Source organism: Macaca thibetana, chromosome 6, assembly GCF_024542745.1.
Source record: "Macaca thibetana thibetana isolate TM-01 chromosome 6, ASM2454274v1, whole genome shotgun sequence".
NCBI lineage: Eukaryota > Metazoa > Chordata > Mammalia > Primates > Cercopithecidae > Macaca > Macaca thibetana.
The window spans coordinates 124,649,885-124,668,149 of NC_065583.1; the positions used below are offsets into that span (position 1 = coordinate 124,649,885).

General features: G+C 37.1%; 1 protein-coding gene across 1 annotated transcript in view; it reads right to left on the bottom strand.

The window, feature by feature from the left end:
* MTREX (Mtr4 exosome RNA helicase) overlaps nucleotides 1–18,265 on the bottom strand; it is a 125,009-nt gene that overhangs the window by 92,085 nt on the left and 14,659 nt on the right. The window contains exons 3-5 of the mRNA XM_050794685.1: nucleotides 16,906–16,972; nucleotides 13,386–13,448; nucleotides 12,032–12,144 (exon numbers count right to left, since the gene is read on the bottom strand). Coding sequence (XP_050650642.1) covers nucleotides 12,032–12,144; nucleotides 13,386–13,448; nucleotides 16,906–16,972 — 243 coding nt within the window. The remainder of the gene's footprint in view (nucleotides 1–12,031; nucleotides 12,145–13,385; nucleotides 13,449–16,905; nucleotides 16,973–18,265) is intronic.

Genomic DNA, 18,265 nt, shown 5'->3' on the forward strand with positions numbered 1-18,265 from the left:
TAAAACCATGACATGAGAACTACGTGACAAGTGCACAAGCTTCAGTAACCGACTTGATCAACCGGAAGAAAGAGTATCAGTGATTGAAGATCAAATGAATGAAATGAAGCGAGTAGAGAAGTGTAGAGAAAAAACAGGAAAAAGAAATGAACAAAGCCTCCAAGAAATATGGGATTATGTGAAAAGACCAAATCTACGTCTGATTGGTGTGCCTGAAAGTGATGGGGAAAATGTATTCAAGTTGGAAAACACTCTGCAGGATATCATCCAGGAGAACTTCCCCAACCTAGTAAGGCAGGCCAACATTCAAACTCAGGAAATACAGAGAATGCCACAAAGATAATCCTCGAGAAGAGCAACTCCAAGACACATAATGGTCAGAGTCACCAAAGTTGAAATGAAGGAAAACACATTAAGGGCAGCCAGAGAGAAAGGTGGGGTTACCCACAAAGGGAAGCCCATCAGAATAACAGCAGATCTCTCAGCAGAAACTCTACAAGCCAGAAGAGACTAGGGGCCAATATTCAACATTCTTAAAGAAAAGAATTTTCAACCCAGAATTTCATATCCAGCCAAACTAGGTTTCATAAGTGAAGGAGAAATAAAATCCTTTACAGACAAGCAAATGCTTAGAGATTTTGTCACCACCAGGCCTGCCCTACAAGAGATCCTGAAGGAAGCACTAAACATGAAAAGGAACAACAGGTACCAGCCATTGCAAAAACATGCCAAAATGTAAAGACCATCGATGCTAGGAAGAAACTGCATCAACTAACGAGCAAAATAACCAGCTAATATCATAATGACAGGATCAAGTTCACACATAACAGTATTAACCTTAAATGTAAATGAACTAAATGGCCCAATTAAGAGACACAGACTGACAAACTGGATAAAGAGTCAAGACCCATCAGTTTGCTGTATTCAGGAGACAAGTCTCACATGCAGAGACACACATAGGCTCAAAATAAAGGGATGGAGGAAGATCTACCAAGCAAATGGAAAACAAAAAAAAGCAGGGGTTGCAATCCTAGTCTCTGATAAAATAGACTTTAAACCATCAAAGATCAAAAGAGACAAAGAAGGCCATTACATAAGGGTAAAGGGATCAATTCATCAAGAAGAGCTAACTATCCTAAATATATATGCACCCAATATAGGAGCACCCAGATTCATAAAGCAAGTCCTTAGAGACATACAAAGAGACTTAAACTCCCATGCAATAATAATGGGAGACTTCAACACCCCACTGTCAATATTAGACAGATCAACGAGACAGAAAGTTAACAAGGATATCCAGGAATTGAACTTACCTCTGCACCAAGCGGACCTAATAGACATCTACAGAACTCTCCACCCCAAATCAACAGAATATACATTCTTCTCGGCACCACATCGCACTTATTCCAAAATTTGACCACATAGTTGGAAGTAAAGCACTCCTTAGCAAATGTAAAAGAACAGAAATTATAACAAACTATCTCTCAGACCACAGTGCAATCAAACTAGAACTCAGGAATAAAAAAATCAAAATCGCTCAACTACATGGAAACTGAACAACCTGCTCCTGAATGACTACTGGGTACACAATGAAATTAAGGCAGACATAAAGATGTTCTTTGAAACCAATGAGGACAAAGTTACAACATACCAGAATCTCTGGGACACATTTAAAGCAGTGTGTAGAGGGAAATTTATAGCACTAAATGCCCACAAGAGAAAGCAGGAAAGATCTAAAATCGACACCCTAACATCACAATTAAAAGAACTAGAGAAGCAAGAGCAAACACATTCAAAAGCTAGCAGTAGGCAAGAAATAACTAAGATCAGAGCAGAACTGAAGGAGATAGAGACACAAAAAACCCTCAAAACATCAATGAATCCAGGAGTTGGTTTTTTGAAAAGGTCAACAAAAATGATAGACCGCTAGCAAGACTAATAAAGAAGAAAAGAGAGAAGAATCAAATAGATGCAATAAAAAACAATAAAGGGGATATCACCACCAACCCCACAGAAATACAAACTACCATCAGAGAATACTATAAACACCTCTACGCAAATAAACTAGAAAACCTTGAAGAAATGGATAATTTCCTGGACACTTACACTCTCCCAAGACTAAACCAGGAAGAAGTTGAATCCCTGAATAGACCAATAGCAGGCTCTGAAATTGAGGCAATAATTAATAGCCTACCAACCAAAAAAAGGCCAGGACCAGATGGATTCACAGCCGTATTCTACCAGAGGTACAAGGAGGAGCTAGTACCATTCCTTCTGAAACTATTCCAATCAATAGAAAAAGAGGGAATCCTCCCTAACTCATTTTATGAGGCCAACATCATCCTGATACCAAAGCCTGGCAGAGACACAACAAAAACAGAGAATTTTAGACCAATATCCCTGATGAACATCGATGCAAAAATCCTCAATAAAATACTGGCAAACCGAATCCAGCAGCACATCAAAAAGCTTATCCACCATGATCAAGTGGGCTTCATCCTTGGGATGCAAGGCTGGTTCAACATACACAAATCAATAAATGTAATCCAGCATATAAACAGAACCAAAGACAAAAACCACATGATTATCTCAATACATGAAGAAAAGGCCTTTGACAAAATTCAACAGCCCTTCATGCTAAAAACTCTCAATATATTTGGTATTGATGGAACGTATCTCAAAATAATAAGGGCTATTTATGACAAACCCACAGCCAATATCATACTGAAAGGGCAAAAACTGGAAGTATTCCCTTTGAAAACTGGCACAAGACAGGGATGCCCTCTCTCACCACTCCTATTCAACATAGTGTTAGAAGTTCTGGCTAGGGCAATCAGGCAAGAGAAAGAAATCAAGGGTATTCAGTTAGGAAAAGAAGTCAAATTGTCCCTGTTTGCAGATGACATGATTGTATATTTAGAAAACCCCATCGTCTCAGCCCCAAATCTCCTTAAGCTGATAAGCAACTTCAGCAAAGTCTCAGGATACAAAATCAATGTGCAAAAATCACAAGCATTCTTATACACCAGTAACAGACAAACAGAGAGCCAAATCATGAATGAACTCCCATTCACAATTGCTTCAAAGAGAATAAAATACCTAGGAATCCAACTTTCAAGAGATGTAAAGGACCTCTTCAAGGAGAAGTACAAACCACTGCTCAGTGAAATAAGAGGACACAAACAAATGGAAGAACATACCATGCTCATGGATAGGAAGAATCAATATTGTGAAAATGGCCATACTGCCCAAGGTAATTGATAGATTCAATGCCATCCCCATTAAGCTACCAATGGCTTTCTTCACAGAATTGGAAAAAATTGCTTTAAAGTTTACATGGAACCAAAAAAGACCCCGCATTGCCAAGACCATCCTAAGCCAAAAGAACAAAGCTGGAGGCATCACGCTACCTGACTTCAAAATACACTACAAGGCTACAGTAACCAAAACAGCATGGTACTGGTACCAAAACAGAGATATAGACCAATGGAACAGAACAGAGTCCTCAGAAATAATACCACACATCTACAACCATCTGATCTTTGACAAACCTGACAAAAACAAGAAATGGGGAAAGGATTCCCTATTTAATAAATGGTGCTGGGAAAATTGGCTAGCCATAAGTAGAAAGCTGAAACTGGATCCTTTCCTTACTCCTTACACAAAAATCAATTCAAGATGGATTAGAGACTTAAATGTTAGACCTAAAACCATAAAAACTCTAGAAGAAAACCTAGGTAATACCATTCAGGATATAGGCATGGCCAAGGACTTCAGGTCTAAAACACCAAAAGCAATGGCAACAAAAGCCAAAATTGACAAACGGGATCTAATTAAACTAAAGAGCTTCTGCACAGCAAAAGAAACTACCATCAGAGTGAACAGGCAACCTACAGAATGGGAGAAAATTTTTGCAATCTACTCATCTGACAAAGGGCTAATATCCAGAATCTACAAAGAACTCAAACAAATTTACAAGAAAAAAATAAACAACCCCATCAAAAAGTGGGCAAAGGATAGGAACAGACACTTCGCAAAAGAAGACATTCATACAGCCAACAGACACATGAAAAAATGCTCATCATCACTGGCCATCAGAGAAATGCAAATCAAAACCACAATGAGATACCATCTCACACCAGTTAGAATGGCAATCATTAAGAAGTCAGGAAACAACAGGTGCTGGAGAGGATGTGGAGAAATAGAACACTTTTACACTGTTGGTGGGACTGTAAACTAGTTCAACCATTGTGGAAAACAGTATGGCGATTCCTCAAGGATCTAGAACTAGAAACACCATTTGACTCAGCCATCCCATTACTGGGTATATACTCAAAGGATTATAAATCATGCTGCTATAAAGACACATGCACACGTGAGTTTACTGCAGCACTATTCACAATAGCAAACACTTGGAATCAACCCAAATGTCCATCAGTGACAGACCGGATTAAGAAGATGTGGCACATATACTAATCATGGAATACTAAGGAGCCGTTTTAAAAAAGGATGAGTTTGTGTCCTTTGTAGGGACATGGATGCAGCTGGAAACCATCATTCTCAGCAAACTATCGCAAGAACAGAAAACCAAACACCGCATGTTCTCACTCATAGGTGGGAATTGAACAATGAGATCACTTGGACACAGGAAGGGGAGCATCACATACCGGGGCCTATTGTGGGGAGGGTGGAAGGAGGAGGGAGAGCATTAGGAGATATACCTAATGTAAATGACGAGTTAATGGGTGCAGCACACCAACATGGCACATGTATACTTATGTAACAAACTTGCACGTTGTGCATACGTACCCTAGAACTTAAAGTATTAAAAAAAAAAATACAAAAAAAAAAGAAAAAATGTGATTCACAATAGCATAAACAGAAATACTTGGGAACAGGTTTAAGAAAACATGTATAATACCTATACACTGAAAACTGCAAAATGTTGCTAACAGAAATTAAAGTTGACCTACATAATGGAGAAATATACCATTTTCATGGATTGAAAGAGTCAGTATTGTTAAAATGATAATTTTCCCCAAATTAATTTATAAGTTCAATAAAATCCCTATCAAAATGAAAATGGGCTTTCTGGTTGGAAATTCACAAGCTAATCTTAAAATGCTATTGGAAATACAAAAGACCTAGAAGTGCCCAGTTTTTAGAAAGAATGAAGTTATAAGATTCTCATTACCTAATATCAATACCTACTATAAAGCCACAGTAATCAAAATAGCGTACTAGTGTAAAGACATAACAGAAAGTCCAGAAATAATCCAACACAATTTACGGGTAATTTACTCAGAATTCAATTCAATGGGAAAAGATAGTACTTTCAATTGGAACAATTGTATATCCAAATACAAAAAGGTAAATTGAGACCCTTTCCTCACATCTTACAGGAAAACTAACTTGAGAAGAATCACAGATCTAAATGGAAGAGCTAATACTATGAAATTGCAAAAGGAAAATGAAGAAGAAAATATTTGTGATTTTGGGATAGGCAAAATCACAATTAGGTAATTCTTAGGTATACTAATTGTATGATCACTCTATAAAATATTAAGAAATTAAACATTTAAATTAAAATGCTTTCTCTACAAAAGATAGTCATCAAGAAAACTGAGACAAGTCACAGAATGAAAAACATACTTATAAATCACCTCTGCTTTTAAAAAAACTTGTATGCTAATAAAGAATTCTTACAATGCAATTAAGACCAACAACCCAATTTAATACATCAGCAAGACTGAAATAAACAATTCAAAGATATATAAAGCAATGATAAACATGAAATGATGCTTAACATCCTTAGTCATCACAGAAATGCACATTAAAACTACTCTGTGACATCACTGAAATGGGTATAATAAAAAAAGACAATACCAAGAGTAGGCAAGGATGCAGAGAAACTGGCACCCTCATACATTTCTGGTAGGAATATAAAATGGTACAGCCACATTAAAAAATAGTTCAGCAGTCTCAACAGTTAAATACATATTTTCCATAAAATACAGCAATTACATTCCTAGGTATCTACCTTACCTAAGAGAAATGAAAACATAGGTCCACTTAAAGACTTACACATGAATGTTTTTACATCAGTATTACAATGGCCAAAAGATGATCAGTGTTTGCCTGTGGCTAGAGATAGGAATGGGTTTGAATGCAAACACACACAAGAGAACTGAATAGATGTTTTTTAAAACTGGTAAGGGTGCACAATTGTACCGATTTACTAAAACTCACTCAACTACATATTTATGATAGACAAATTTAATGGTAAGTAAATTATATAATAAAGCTATTCACACAGAATAAAAAAATCAGCAGTGTCAGAAAAAGTATTTGGTTTACATACCTAAACAACCTGATACCAACATGTTAGTCCTAGTAGCAGGTTTATAAATAAAATGTTGTACCCTGCTACAGTTAAGAGCTGAAGTAGGAGTTTACCTAAAGTCCTTTAATTACTAGGGAAAATCTTTATGTGAGATCCACGAACCACTCCTTGAAATTGTAACATCTGGTGTGCATATACAATTATGTACCTAATCAGGTTTACTTTTTATTGAAGTGAAATTCACATAACATAAAATTAACCATTTTAAAGTGTATATTTCAGTGGCATTTAGTACATTCATAGTGTTACACAACCAGTACTTCCATCTAATTCCAGTACTTTAATCATCTCCCAAAACACTCTGTACTCACTAAGCAGTTATTCTTTACTCCCCTCCTCTCACCAGTCCCTGGCCCCCACCAATATGCTTTCTTTCTCTATGGATTTACCTATTCTGGATATTTCACATAAATGGAATCATACAATAAAGCAATTTTTTGACTCCAACTTCTTTTAGTAGGCATAATGTTTTTAAGCATGTATCAGCACTTCATTCCTTTTTATGGCTGAGTAATATTCCACTGTCTGGATATACCACAACTTATTTATCCATTCATCATTCACTGATGGACATCTGGATTGTTTCTCCCTTCTGGTTATTGTGAATAGTGCTGCTGTGAAGATTCGTTTAGGTACCTGTTATCAATTATTTGGGGGGTACAAATCTAGGAGTAGAATTGCTGGGTCATATGATAATTCTACATGTAACTTTTTGAAGAACTGCCAGACTGTTTTCCACAGCGAACCTCAATGGGTTTTCAAGTATCTACAATCCTGGTGAATTTCTTAAATTCTCTTTATGATTTCCTAGCCCAAGTTTTAGAGCAGGTTTCAGTATATCTATATGAAAACTTCCTCTTCAGAAAAATCTCTCCTCTTGTAGGAAAAATGAAAGCAAGGTTACACTAATGGCCAAAATTTGAATTAGTATACATATGCTGGCTTTAAATGCATAAAGCACCAAACATACTGCAATTAAATTAGTTTCTCTAAGTGAAAAAATAATTGAACTAAGAGTAGTCAAACCTCTTCTTCTATACCTGTGCCTTAGGAGGAAACTGGTTTGTGACTTAAGCACCTTCTGAACAGGAGTGGACTCTTAAGAAATTCCACGGAACATAACTAGGGTGATAGAGAACCATAATGTGTTTAAGGCCGAGAAACAGATAAAGACTACTCTGCAACTGGCTGATACTGCTGAGATGACAGTATAAGATACAAACTTCACTCCTCTAACTCAACAAAGAGAAAAACTGAGACTTACACAGCTAAGTCAAGGTCTGAAAGGAATGAATACAGTGACCAGATAAGCCCTGACCAGGAATACAAAATTATTCAGCACCCAACAAGGTAAAATTCACAGTGTTTTAGTATCAATAAAAAAGTGCAAGGTATGCAAAGAAGCAGGAAAATATAACCTGTAATGACAAGGTAAAAAAATCAATAAAAACAAATCTGAAAATGAGACAGATGACGGAATTAGGAATTAATAATACAATGATCTGATAAGCCAAGGTCTGGAAGGAACTAATAATAAATAAGATAACCAGATAAGGAAAAAAATATTCCAGGATTCATGAATTATTTTGACCACTGCTATGATTTAAATGGCCCCTACAAAATGTATGTAGAAATTTAATTGCCAAAGTAATGGTATTTGGAAGTAGGGCCTTTAAGAGGTGATGAGGTCACGAAAGCTCCATCTTCATGAATATACTAATTATATTATCTTGGGAGGGGATTATCAAGGGGATGGGCCCCAGTTAAAAGGACAAGTTCGGCCCGATTTCCTCTCCCTTTCTTGCCATGGGATGACTCTCGCCAGAGGCCTGTGTCATGCTCTTGGTTTTCTCAGCTTCCAGAACTATGAGCTAAATAAACTTCCTTTCTTTATAAATTACCCAGTCTGTGGTATTCTGTTATAGCAGAATATAGCAACAGAAAATAGACCAAGACAACCACCATGCCAAGGTGAAATGGCTGATGAACAGGATGATTGGTGCCATTTTTTATGTTTCTTTTCTCTATAGTCTTCTTTACTCTTTATCTCCTGTTAAGAGTACCTAATTCAGCTACTCCACTGGAAAAGTCATAGAGAAATATGTTATAAATTGTAAAAGTTAAACCAAAAGAGTCAATCTACAAGAGATTGCAAAATGCCATCCACATCAATGAGCACCATCCATCCACTTTTAGAATGGTCCAGTGCCTATCAAACATTAATATTCATCACCTGGTGATCTTATTAAAATGTAGATTCTGAAGCAGCAGTTACAGGGTGGGGCTAGAGATTCTGCCTAACAAGTTCCCAGGTATTATCAAGGACTATACTTTGAGTAGCAAGACTACACAATCTTGGTTATCAAATATATTTTAGAAGAACAGGAACCTACCAAAATACGTGAACTACTGTAGTAATACATAATGTACACTAAAAACAACACAGAAAACATCCACTTACACCAAGATGGAGTAATAGAAACTGGCTTTACCCACTCACCTGAAACAATGATAAACAGAACAAAATATATGAAACAGTGGTTTCATACACTGGATATAAGAACAGTACACCCCGAGAGACAGAAAACAAAGTAGGTAATCCAAAATTACTGCCTAGATTTTCCAAACTGCAGTTCTAAGATGGGGAACCAAGGTAAACCCTGGAAGTTTCCCTAAGTTGAACAGACCAAGATCGTAGTGTGTGAAGGAAAGGGAGCTGGAGTTTGCAGGGCAGAATACCAGAGAAGACAACTGCAAAGAGAAGGCTCTGAAAATCTGGTGAGCATCTGCAAGTCTCCAGGTAGTAATGATCTGTGAATAAGTCTTAAGAAATTATCTGAGGCCAGGGAAAAACCAATCAAGAGGAGAAAAGATAAAAATTATCAATTCTTATACATGACTGGCAGAAATGTGGTTTCCCACCAGCTAGAATGGAAAACCTCAGAATTCACAAGACACTGCATAGAATACTGAGAAAAATACTAAGTAGTGGGGAAAATCAGCCCTAGCTAAACACTATTCTAGTCACGCCTAAAAAAGTCATAAAAGTAAGCCTCAAAAGGATATTTTTTCCAAGCAACTTAATTATACCTCAGAACAAATCTCATAAATATGTACAAAAATGCAAAAGTATTCAGTACCCAACAAGGTAAAACTCACAACGTTTTGGCATGCAATAAAAAAGTATCAGGTATGTCAACATGCAGGAAAACACAGTCTATAATGAAATTTTTTAAAAAATCAATAAAATCAGATCCAAAAATGAGACAGATGATAGAATTAGTAAACAAGGATATTAAAAGTTACTATAACAATACTCTATATGCTCAAGAAAGTTGAGGAAAATTAAACAGCATGTTAAGTAAAAAAACGGAAAACACCAAAAGACCCAAATCAAAATTTTACAGATGAAAACTCTTAAGTGTCTGAGGTTAAAAAACACACTGGCTAGTATTAAAAGCAGATTAAGACATTGCAATTAAAAAAAAAACAGTGAATAAACCTGAAGTCACAGCAATAGAAACTATCCAAAATGAAACACAGAAACCAAAAATAAAATTATAATAAATAAGCACAGCTTCAGTGGGCTGTGAACAACTTAAAGGGGCCTGATGTAAGTATAACCGGAGTCCTCAAAGAAATAAAGGTAAGGGCAATATTTGCAGTAAAAAATGTCTGAAATTTCCCCCAATTTAATGAAAACTATAACAAATCCACACATCTAAGAAACCCTACAAACTCAAGTATAAGAAACATGAGGGAAAAAAAAAAAAACTATCTCAGTCACATTATAATCAAGAAGTCAGTGATTAAAAAAAAAAAAAAACCAAAGAAGCAGGAAAGTCAACCAATCAATGAGACCAGGAAATAACACAGATAAAAATAGTAACAAGGACATTTAAAGTTTTTGTAACTGTACCCTATCTGTTCAAGAAGATAGGATTGCATTTCTATAAACTAGAAATAGAAGAAAACATTAAGAAAAAAAGGAAGCTAAAAAAAGCTAAGACATGGAAGAAAACAAAAATAAACTGAACTTCTAGCAAAGAAAATATAATATCTGAGATGAAAAATGCATTCAGTTCATGCCTGTAAGCCCAGCACTTTGGGAGACCAAGGCAGGATAATCACCTGAGCCCAGGAGTTTGAGACCAGTGTAGGCAACATAGCAAGATTTCATCCCCACAAATTATCAAAAACTTAGCCAGTCATGGTGGCGCATGCCTGCGGTCCCAGCTACTCGGGAGGCTGAGTTGGACTGCCTGCGCCCAGAAGTTTGAGAATGCAAATGAGCTGTATTTGTGCCACTGCACTCCAGCCTGGGTGACAGAGCAAGACCCTGCCTCAAAAAAAAAAAAAAAAAAAAAAAAAAAAGCAGCACTCAATGAGATTAACAGCAGATTTGAAAATTTAGAAGCAAAGATTAATAAATTTAAAGACATTGCATCAAAAATGACCCAAAACTGAAACTCAAAAGAAAAAAAAATGAATATAGTATCAGTGAGTATTGAGACAACTTTAAGTGGCCCAATATAGAGTCCTTGAACAAGAGCACTGAGGACTGCAAAAACAAACCCTAAGACAAGAAAAAAAATGCAAAAATAACAACAAGGTACATAAAAAACAAACTGCTTAAAATCAATGATCAAAATAAATATTAAAAGCAGCCAGAGGAAAAAAGACACATTATGTACAGAGGATCAAAGGTATACTGGGATTTCTTGTCATAAACTATGCAAGTCAAAAGCCAGTCTTAAAAGAAAATTACAATTCTATACCAAAGGAAAATACCTCTCAAAAATAAAAAAGTAAAAGATTTTCTCATCAGTAGAACTGCACTATAATAAAATGCTAAAGGCATTTCTTCAGATAAAAGGGAAATGATGCTGTACAGAAAACAAGATCAAACGTCACTTATCAGACATGTCAAATTATTTAAGAAACATATTATTATTTAAGAAACATATCAAAAACATGGCCAGGCATAGTAGCTCATGCCTGTAATCCCAGCAATTTGGGAGGCCAAGGTGGGACGACTGCTTGACCCCAGGAGTTTGAGACCAGCCTGTTTGAGCGTGAGACCCTGTGTTGTCTCTCAACAAAAATAAAAAATTAGACAGGTGTGATGGTGCATGCTTTTAGTACCATCTACTAGGGAGGCTGAGGCAGGCAGATTGCCCGAGCCCAGAGGTCAAGGCTGCAGCGAGCCATGACTACACAGAAGAAAAAAAAAAAATCACGTCAATAGATGCAAAAAAAGCACTTGACAAAATCTAGTATCTAAATATTTTATACACACAGACATACATACGCAAACAAAATCTCTGCAAACTAGGAACAGAAGTTCCTCAAACTGATAAATAAAAAGCATCTGTGAAAAACCAACAGGTAATATCATGCTTAATAATGAAAGCCTGAGTGTTTTTCTCCTAATATGAGGAACAAGAAAAGAATGTCCTCTTTTATTACTTCAATTAAACACTATATTAAAGGTTCAATAAGACAAGACATTGTTCAAAAGGGACAAGTAAAACCATCTTTACTTGCAGAAATTAAACAAACAACAAAAAAGAAACTTCTAAAGAGTGAAATAAGACACAAAGTGATTTTAAAAAGAAAGCTACTCACTCGGCGCATACTGTTTTTCCCGCTGATGTATGTGCAGATACTAGAACAGACTGATTATTGTCAACACACTGAATGGCTTCTCTTTGAAAAGCATCAAGAATGAATGGGTATTCCTGTAAAAACAAAATATTAGTATCTGCATAAAAACATCTAGTCGTATCAGAGCATACTTAAAATCAAAACACAAGCAGGCTACCCCCCAAAGCATTCTGGGAGTATTCCTTTATAATTCTATTTAGAAAACATAATACTACACATTAGTGAAAATAAGGAACAGTAAACTACATTTTTGGCCAAACAACATAGAAGCTAATTCTGCTCTCTAATCTTTCGATTATTACATTATGTTGGTACGTATTATATTAATAACAAAATAATCATTACCATTTATCAAAAACAAGCTCTGTGGCCAGGCACTATGTAACACATTTTCCATATATTATTACTAATTTTCACAACAACCCCTATCATAGATATTATTTCCTTTCATAGGCAGGAACTCTGAGGCTCTAAAAAGTGAAGTCTCTCAGTAAAGTTCACTCTGTAGAGGCAGAATATTACATCTATTAGACTTTAAGAGTTTATGCATACTCTACCATACTGCCTTTTTTATTTACAGAAAATTACTTGGAAAATTAAACCTTAAAATTTCTTGGCCTTTTAAGGTCTATCAGGCCTTCAAAACCCGTCTAATAAAAGCAGAGTTCGGGTTTCATTAGAAGCCTGTTAAAACCCTAAAACTATAGGCAAAAACTAGTACGCATGTATTTTTTTCTGTAGAAAGGCTGATAACTTTCATTACATTCTTTTAAAAGGTTGAGAATCACAACTTTAATATTTTAAAATCTCATCACGTGATGGCTGGTTTCCAGCATAGCTGTTAACTGATTCCGTTCTCACTATATTTGTCTTTGGTTGGCTTGTTTTTGATACATACATATGTATGTTCTGGGAAATATAAAAATGTCATTTGAAACAAGAATTTTTTTTTTTTTTTTTTTTGAGACGGAGTCTCGCTCTGTCGCCCAGGCTGGAGTGCAGTGGCCGGATCTCAGCTCACTGCAAGCTCCGCCTCCCGGGTTCACGCCATTCTCCTGCCTCAGCCTCCCGAGTAGCTGGGACTACAGGCGCCCGCCACCTTGCCCGGCTAGTTTTTTGTATTTTTTTAGTAGAGACGGGGTTTCACCGTGTTAGCCAGGATGGTCTCGATCTCCCGACCTCGTGATCCGCCCATCTCGGCCTCCCAAAGTGCTGGGATTACAGGCTTGAGCCACCGCGCCCGGCCTGAAACAAGAATTTTAAGAAAAAGAGAGTCTCACAAAACTATATAAACTGTATCACCCAAAGTACAGACCTTAGCAGCTTTTCCAACTCGAGGTTTAAGTGGTAAATAATCTTCATCTGCAGGAAGCGCAACCTGATAACAAAGTAAAAAAGAAACAAAACAAAACAAAACACCTCACCAACTATTTGACAACTGATGTATTTAGCATTCCATAACGAATGATTGTTTGGAAAATAAAACTGATGAACTAGAATGATGAACTTCAACTGTCTCAGACACTGTAAATCAAATAACTGTCTTTAAGAACAAGGCAAAAAGCTAGTTTCGACACTCAAAAATTACATCTACTTGCTGTCTACAGGTAATAATTGAAAGCTGATGTTTATTTCCCTGAAGAAACTGTGTATTTATTAAAGTTGAAACTACTACAACACAGAAGAATAACAACACAGTGAGTAGAAAACAACATAGAACAAAAAGAGAAACTTTTGAATGCTCATATGCTGACAGGGAATGGCAATTAGAAAAAAGGAGACTCTAGAGATAGTTAAGGGAAAACGAAATTAATAAAGTCTTTGTGCAGTGTGGCGATTCCTCAAGGATCTAGAACTAGAAATACCATTTGACCCAGCAATCTCATTACTGGGTATATACCCAAAGGATTATAAATCATGCTACTACAAAAACACACGCATACGTATGTTTATTGCGGCACTATTCACAACAGCAAAGACTTGGAACCAAGCCAAATGTCCATCAATGACAGACTGAATAAAGAAAATGTGGCACATATACACCATGGAATACTATGCAGCCATAAAAGGTGATGAGTTCATGTCCTTTGCAGGGACATGAATGAAGCTGGAAACCGTCATTCTCAGCAAATTATCACAAGAACACAAAACCAAACACTGCATGTTCTCACTCCTAGGTGGGAGTTGAACAATGAGATCACATGGACACAGGGCAGGGAACATCACACACCGGGGCCTGTAGAGGGGTGGGGGGCTAGGGGAGGGATAGCATTAGGGGAAATACCTAACGAAGGTTGACAAGTTGATGGGTGCAGCAAACCACTGTGGCACGTGTATACCCATGTAACAAAATTGCACATTCTGCACATGTACCCCAGAACTTACAGTATAATAATTAAAAATAAATAAAGTCTTTGTGGAGATAGGATAAGATACAACCAACAACACTGGCAGAACAACCATCCTTAGTCTGGAAGGGGAATGTGACAGGTGCAAATAGCCTTGGTGATGGAGGTTATAATCAGAGGACATTTCAACTTGATATCCTCAAGCCTGTGAAGAGGAAAAGTCACCCTGCTGAGAAAGTAAGAAGTGACAAAACGGTGGGCTTAAAGATAATCATGGAGCACAGAAAGGGCTTTTGACCTCTTGAAAATAGAGTTTATTTATTTATTTATCTATTTATTTATTTATTTTTGAGACAGAGTCTTGCTCTGCTACCCAGGCTTGAGTACAGTGGTGCGATCTCAGCTCACTGCAACCTCCACCTCCCTGGTTCAACAATTTCCCTGCCTCAGCCTCCTGAGTAGCTGGGATTACAGGCACACACCACCACGCTCAGCTAATTTTTTTTGTATTTTTCATAGAGATGGGGTTTCACCATGCCGGCCAGACTGGTCTCAAACTCCTGACCTCAGGCAATCTGCCTGCCTCGCCCTCCCAAAGTGCTGGGATTACAGATGTGAACCACCGCGCCCAGTCATGTTTATGTTTTTCCATCTTTTATAAGCCCAGATAACTGAATAGGGTCTAACATATCTTGAATGATCAAATGGACATCGCATCTGTCAGACACTATGTACTATTTCTAAAACATAAGAGACTTTTGGTAGAAAAATAAATATTTTAAAAGATAAATTTCTAAAAATCATGTCCTTTGCAGTAATATGGATGCAGCTGGAGGCCATCATCCTAAGTGATTTAATGCAGAAACAGAAAATCAAATACTGCATAATTCTTGCTATGTTTAGTGAAAGCTAAACATAGGGTACACATGGACATAAACATAGGAACAATAGACACTGAGGACTCCAAAAGCAGGAAGTGAAAGTGGGAAAGGGTTGAAAAACTATTTAATACCTATTGGGTAGTATGTTCACTATTTGGGTGACAGGTTCAACTGAAGCCCAAACCTCAGCATCACACAATATACCCATGTAACAAACCTGCATATGGCTAGGCACAGTGCCTCACGCCTGTAATCCCAGCACTTTGGGAGGCCAAGACGGGTGGATCACCTGAAGTCAGGAGTTTGAGACCAGCCTGACCAACATGGTGAAACTCAGTCTCTACTAAAAATAAAAATAAAAACTAAAAAATAAAAAAAATTAGCCAGGCGTGGTGGCATGCACTTGTAATCCCAGCTGCTTGGGAGGCTGAGGCAGAAGGATTGCTTGAGTCTGGGATGCGGAGGTTGCAGTGAGCTGAGATCGCATCACTGCACTCCAGCCTGGACGACACAGTTAGACTCTTAAAAAAAAAAAAAAAAAAAATCAAACCTGCATATGTACCTCCTGAATCTAAAGTTTTTTTTAAAAAAAGATAAGGTTCTAAACCTACATCAAAAGCCTTTTTGTTAATTTGGATTACTCTGCTTATTCAATAGACTTTTAATGAGATTCTCCAATTACCTATAAAAATAACTTGCTATAATGTTTATACTATAATAAAAAGTTTTGAGAAGAAAACAGTGTTATAGTTCCATTATGTCCCTAATGTGTATAAATTCTCACTTCTAAATGGATACAAGCTATCACTGACCACCATCTTGTGGCAGAACAAAGAAACTGCAATTTACCAGTCAATGGCGCAAGACTTGAAATAGCATGGAACCTTCAAAAGTAGCACTGTTACTTAACTTTAGGAGTAGGAATGTTCTAAACACCTACTCTATGCTAGGTACTTTACCTAATTTACTTCTATAATCCTCACAACCACACCACTAGGTAGATCCCTTTATCACAAATTTAAAAACTTCAAAAAAACAATGTTTTTTAATAAACAAAGAAGTTAAGAAATTTACCCAAGATTGGCCTGGCATGGTGGCTCACGCCTGTAATCCCAGCACTTTAGGAGGCTGAGGCAGGTGGATCACGAGGTCAGGAGTCTGAGATCAGCCTGGCCAACAGAGTGAAACCCTGTCTCTACTAAAAATACAAAAATTTAGCCGGGCGTGGTGGTGCGTGCCTGTAATCCCAGCTACCCAGGAGGCTGAGGCAGGAGAATCGCTTGAACCCAAGAGGCAGAGGTTGCAGTGAGCCGAGATCGTGCCATTGCACTCCAGCCTGGGTGATAACAGCGAAATTCAGCCAAAAAAAAAAAAAAGGTTGTTAAAATAAGAAACTTACCCAAGATTATAGTTAGGAAAAATGCTGGGGGAGGATCTGAACCCAAGTTTAATTACAAAGCCCCAACTCTTCCACTAGGTACCCCATGGAAACTATTTATTGTTTCCAAGGCCCTCAAGGCTAAACTGTCTGCTGATCATCATACTAGATAGTCCAAAGAAAAATCCCATTTATAACACTAACCTTCTGTATGTTGTTTGTGCTTACCTCATGTGTACACCCTTCAACAGTTTCAACTGATTGTACCTTGACTCTGGGCATCAGGTCTGCCAAACTTAAAAAAAATATTGTTTAAAGTTACACAAAAATAAATTACTTTTCTATAATTTGATAATAAGCCTCACATCGCATTGTTAAGGAAAATGACAATGTCCAATCATCAGTATTCCACACAGGAAAAACTTTGGCTATTAAGAATACATAGAAATGTTTTCACATTATGCATATACACCCTGAAAATTAAAAATGACCAGTTAACATCCTTTATTACAGATACAGAACATAATGCCAAGGATTATTCAAATAATTATGTCAGCTTAGTTCTAATAACTCTTTTGAATAAAAAGTACCTCTACCAAGCACTGTCACCACTTCAAAACATAAGCTGGTTATAAACCATTGCACAATAGAAAGTATAAAATAAACTAGCCCAATTCATTTGTTGCTATTATTTATAGAGGTGTTCCTGGCCAGGCACAGTGGCTCACACCTGTTATCCCAACACTTTGGGAGGCTGAAGTGGGTGGGTTACTTGAGCCCAGGAGTTCAAGACCAGCCTGGGCAATACGGCAAAACCTCACTACAAAAAACTCAAAAATTAGCACATGTGGTGGCACACACCTGTAGTCCCAGCTACTCAAGAGGCTGAGGCAGGAGAATCACTTGACCCTGGGGAGGTTTAGACTGCAGTGAGCTATGATCACACCACTGCACTCCAGCCTGGGTGACAGAGTGAGACAATGCCTCAAAAAAAAAAAAAAGTTCCTTATTCTCATCAAAATCCTACATTATGCTCATCTGTTTAGACTCTGAAAAGGCAAAACTGAATAAACTGAAGAAAAATAGATGTATTTCTGTGCTAGATTCATTATCTTACTGTACTTCTGAGATTTAAGTCAATACTACTACTTTGGACAAACTCAAAAGTTACAAACAAGTAACAATGACTTTAAACTACAAAATATTATTTTGTAACTTATTATAGTAGCCTGGGAAAACGAAGCATCTTAAATATTCCAGTGACACATCTATCACCATTTATAGGAGATAATTTTACTAACTATAACGAACGTTAACTGGTTTAAAAAAAAAAAAAAACTACAGAAATTGTAAACTCTTCATGGTAGTGCCAAGTTCAAATATGGCACATTAGAAGGGAGAAGCAAAGTTGTAAGATCATTACCACAATAGAAAACAGGTCAGCCAAGGGTACTGGCATCAACATTTAGAAAGTTCCAGCTTCCAACATCAGATAAATACCAGCAATTCCAGCCACAGATGACCATAGCAGGAGTCTTGAGATGCACAGCCACTTTACATGCAACAATGAAAATCTAATTCCCTCTAA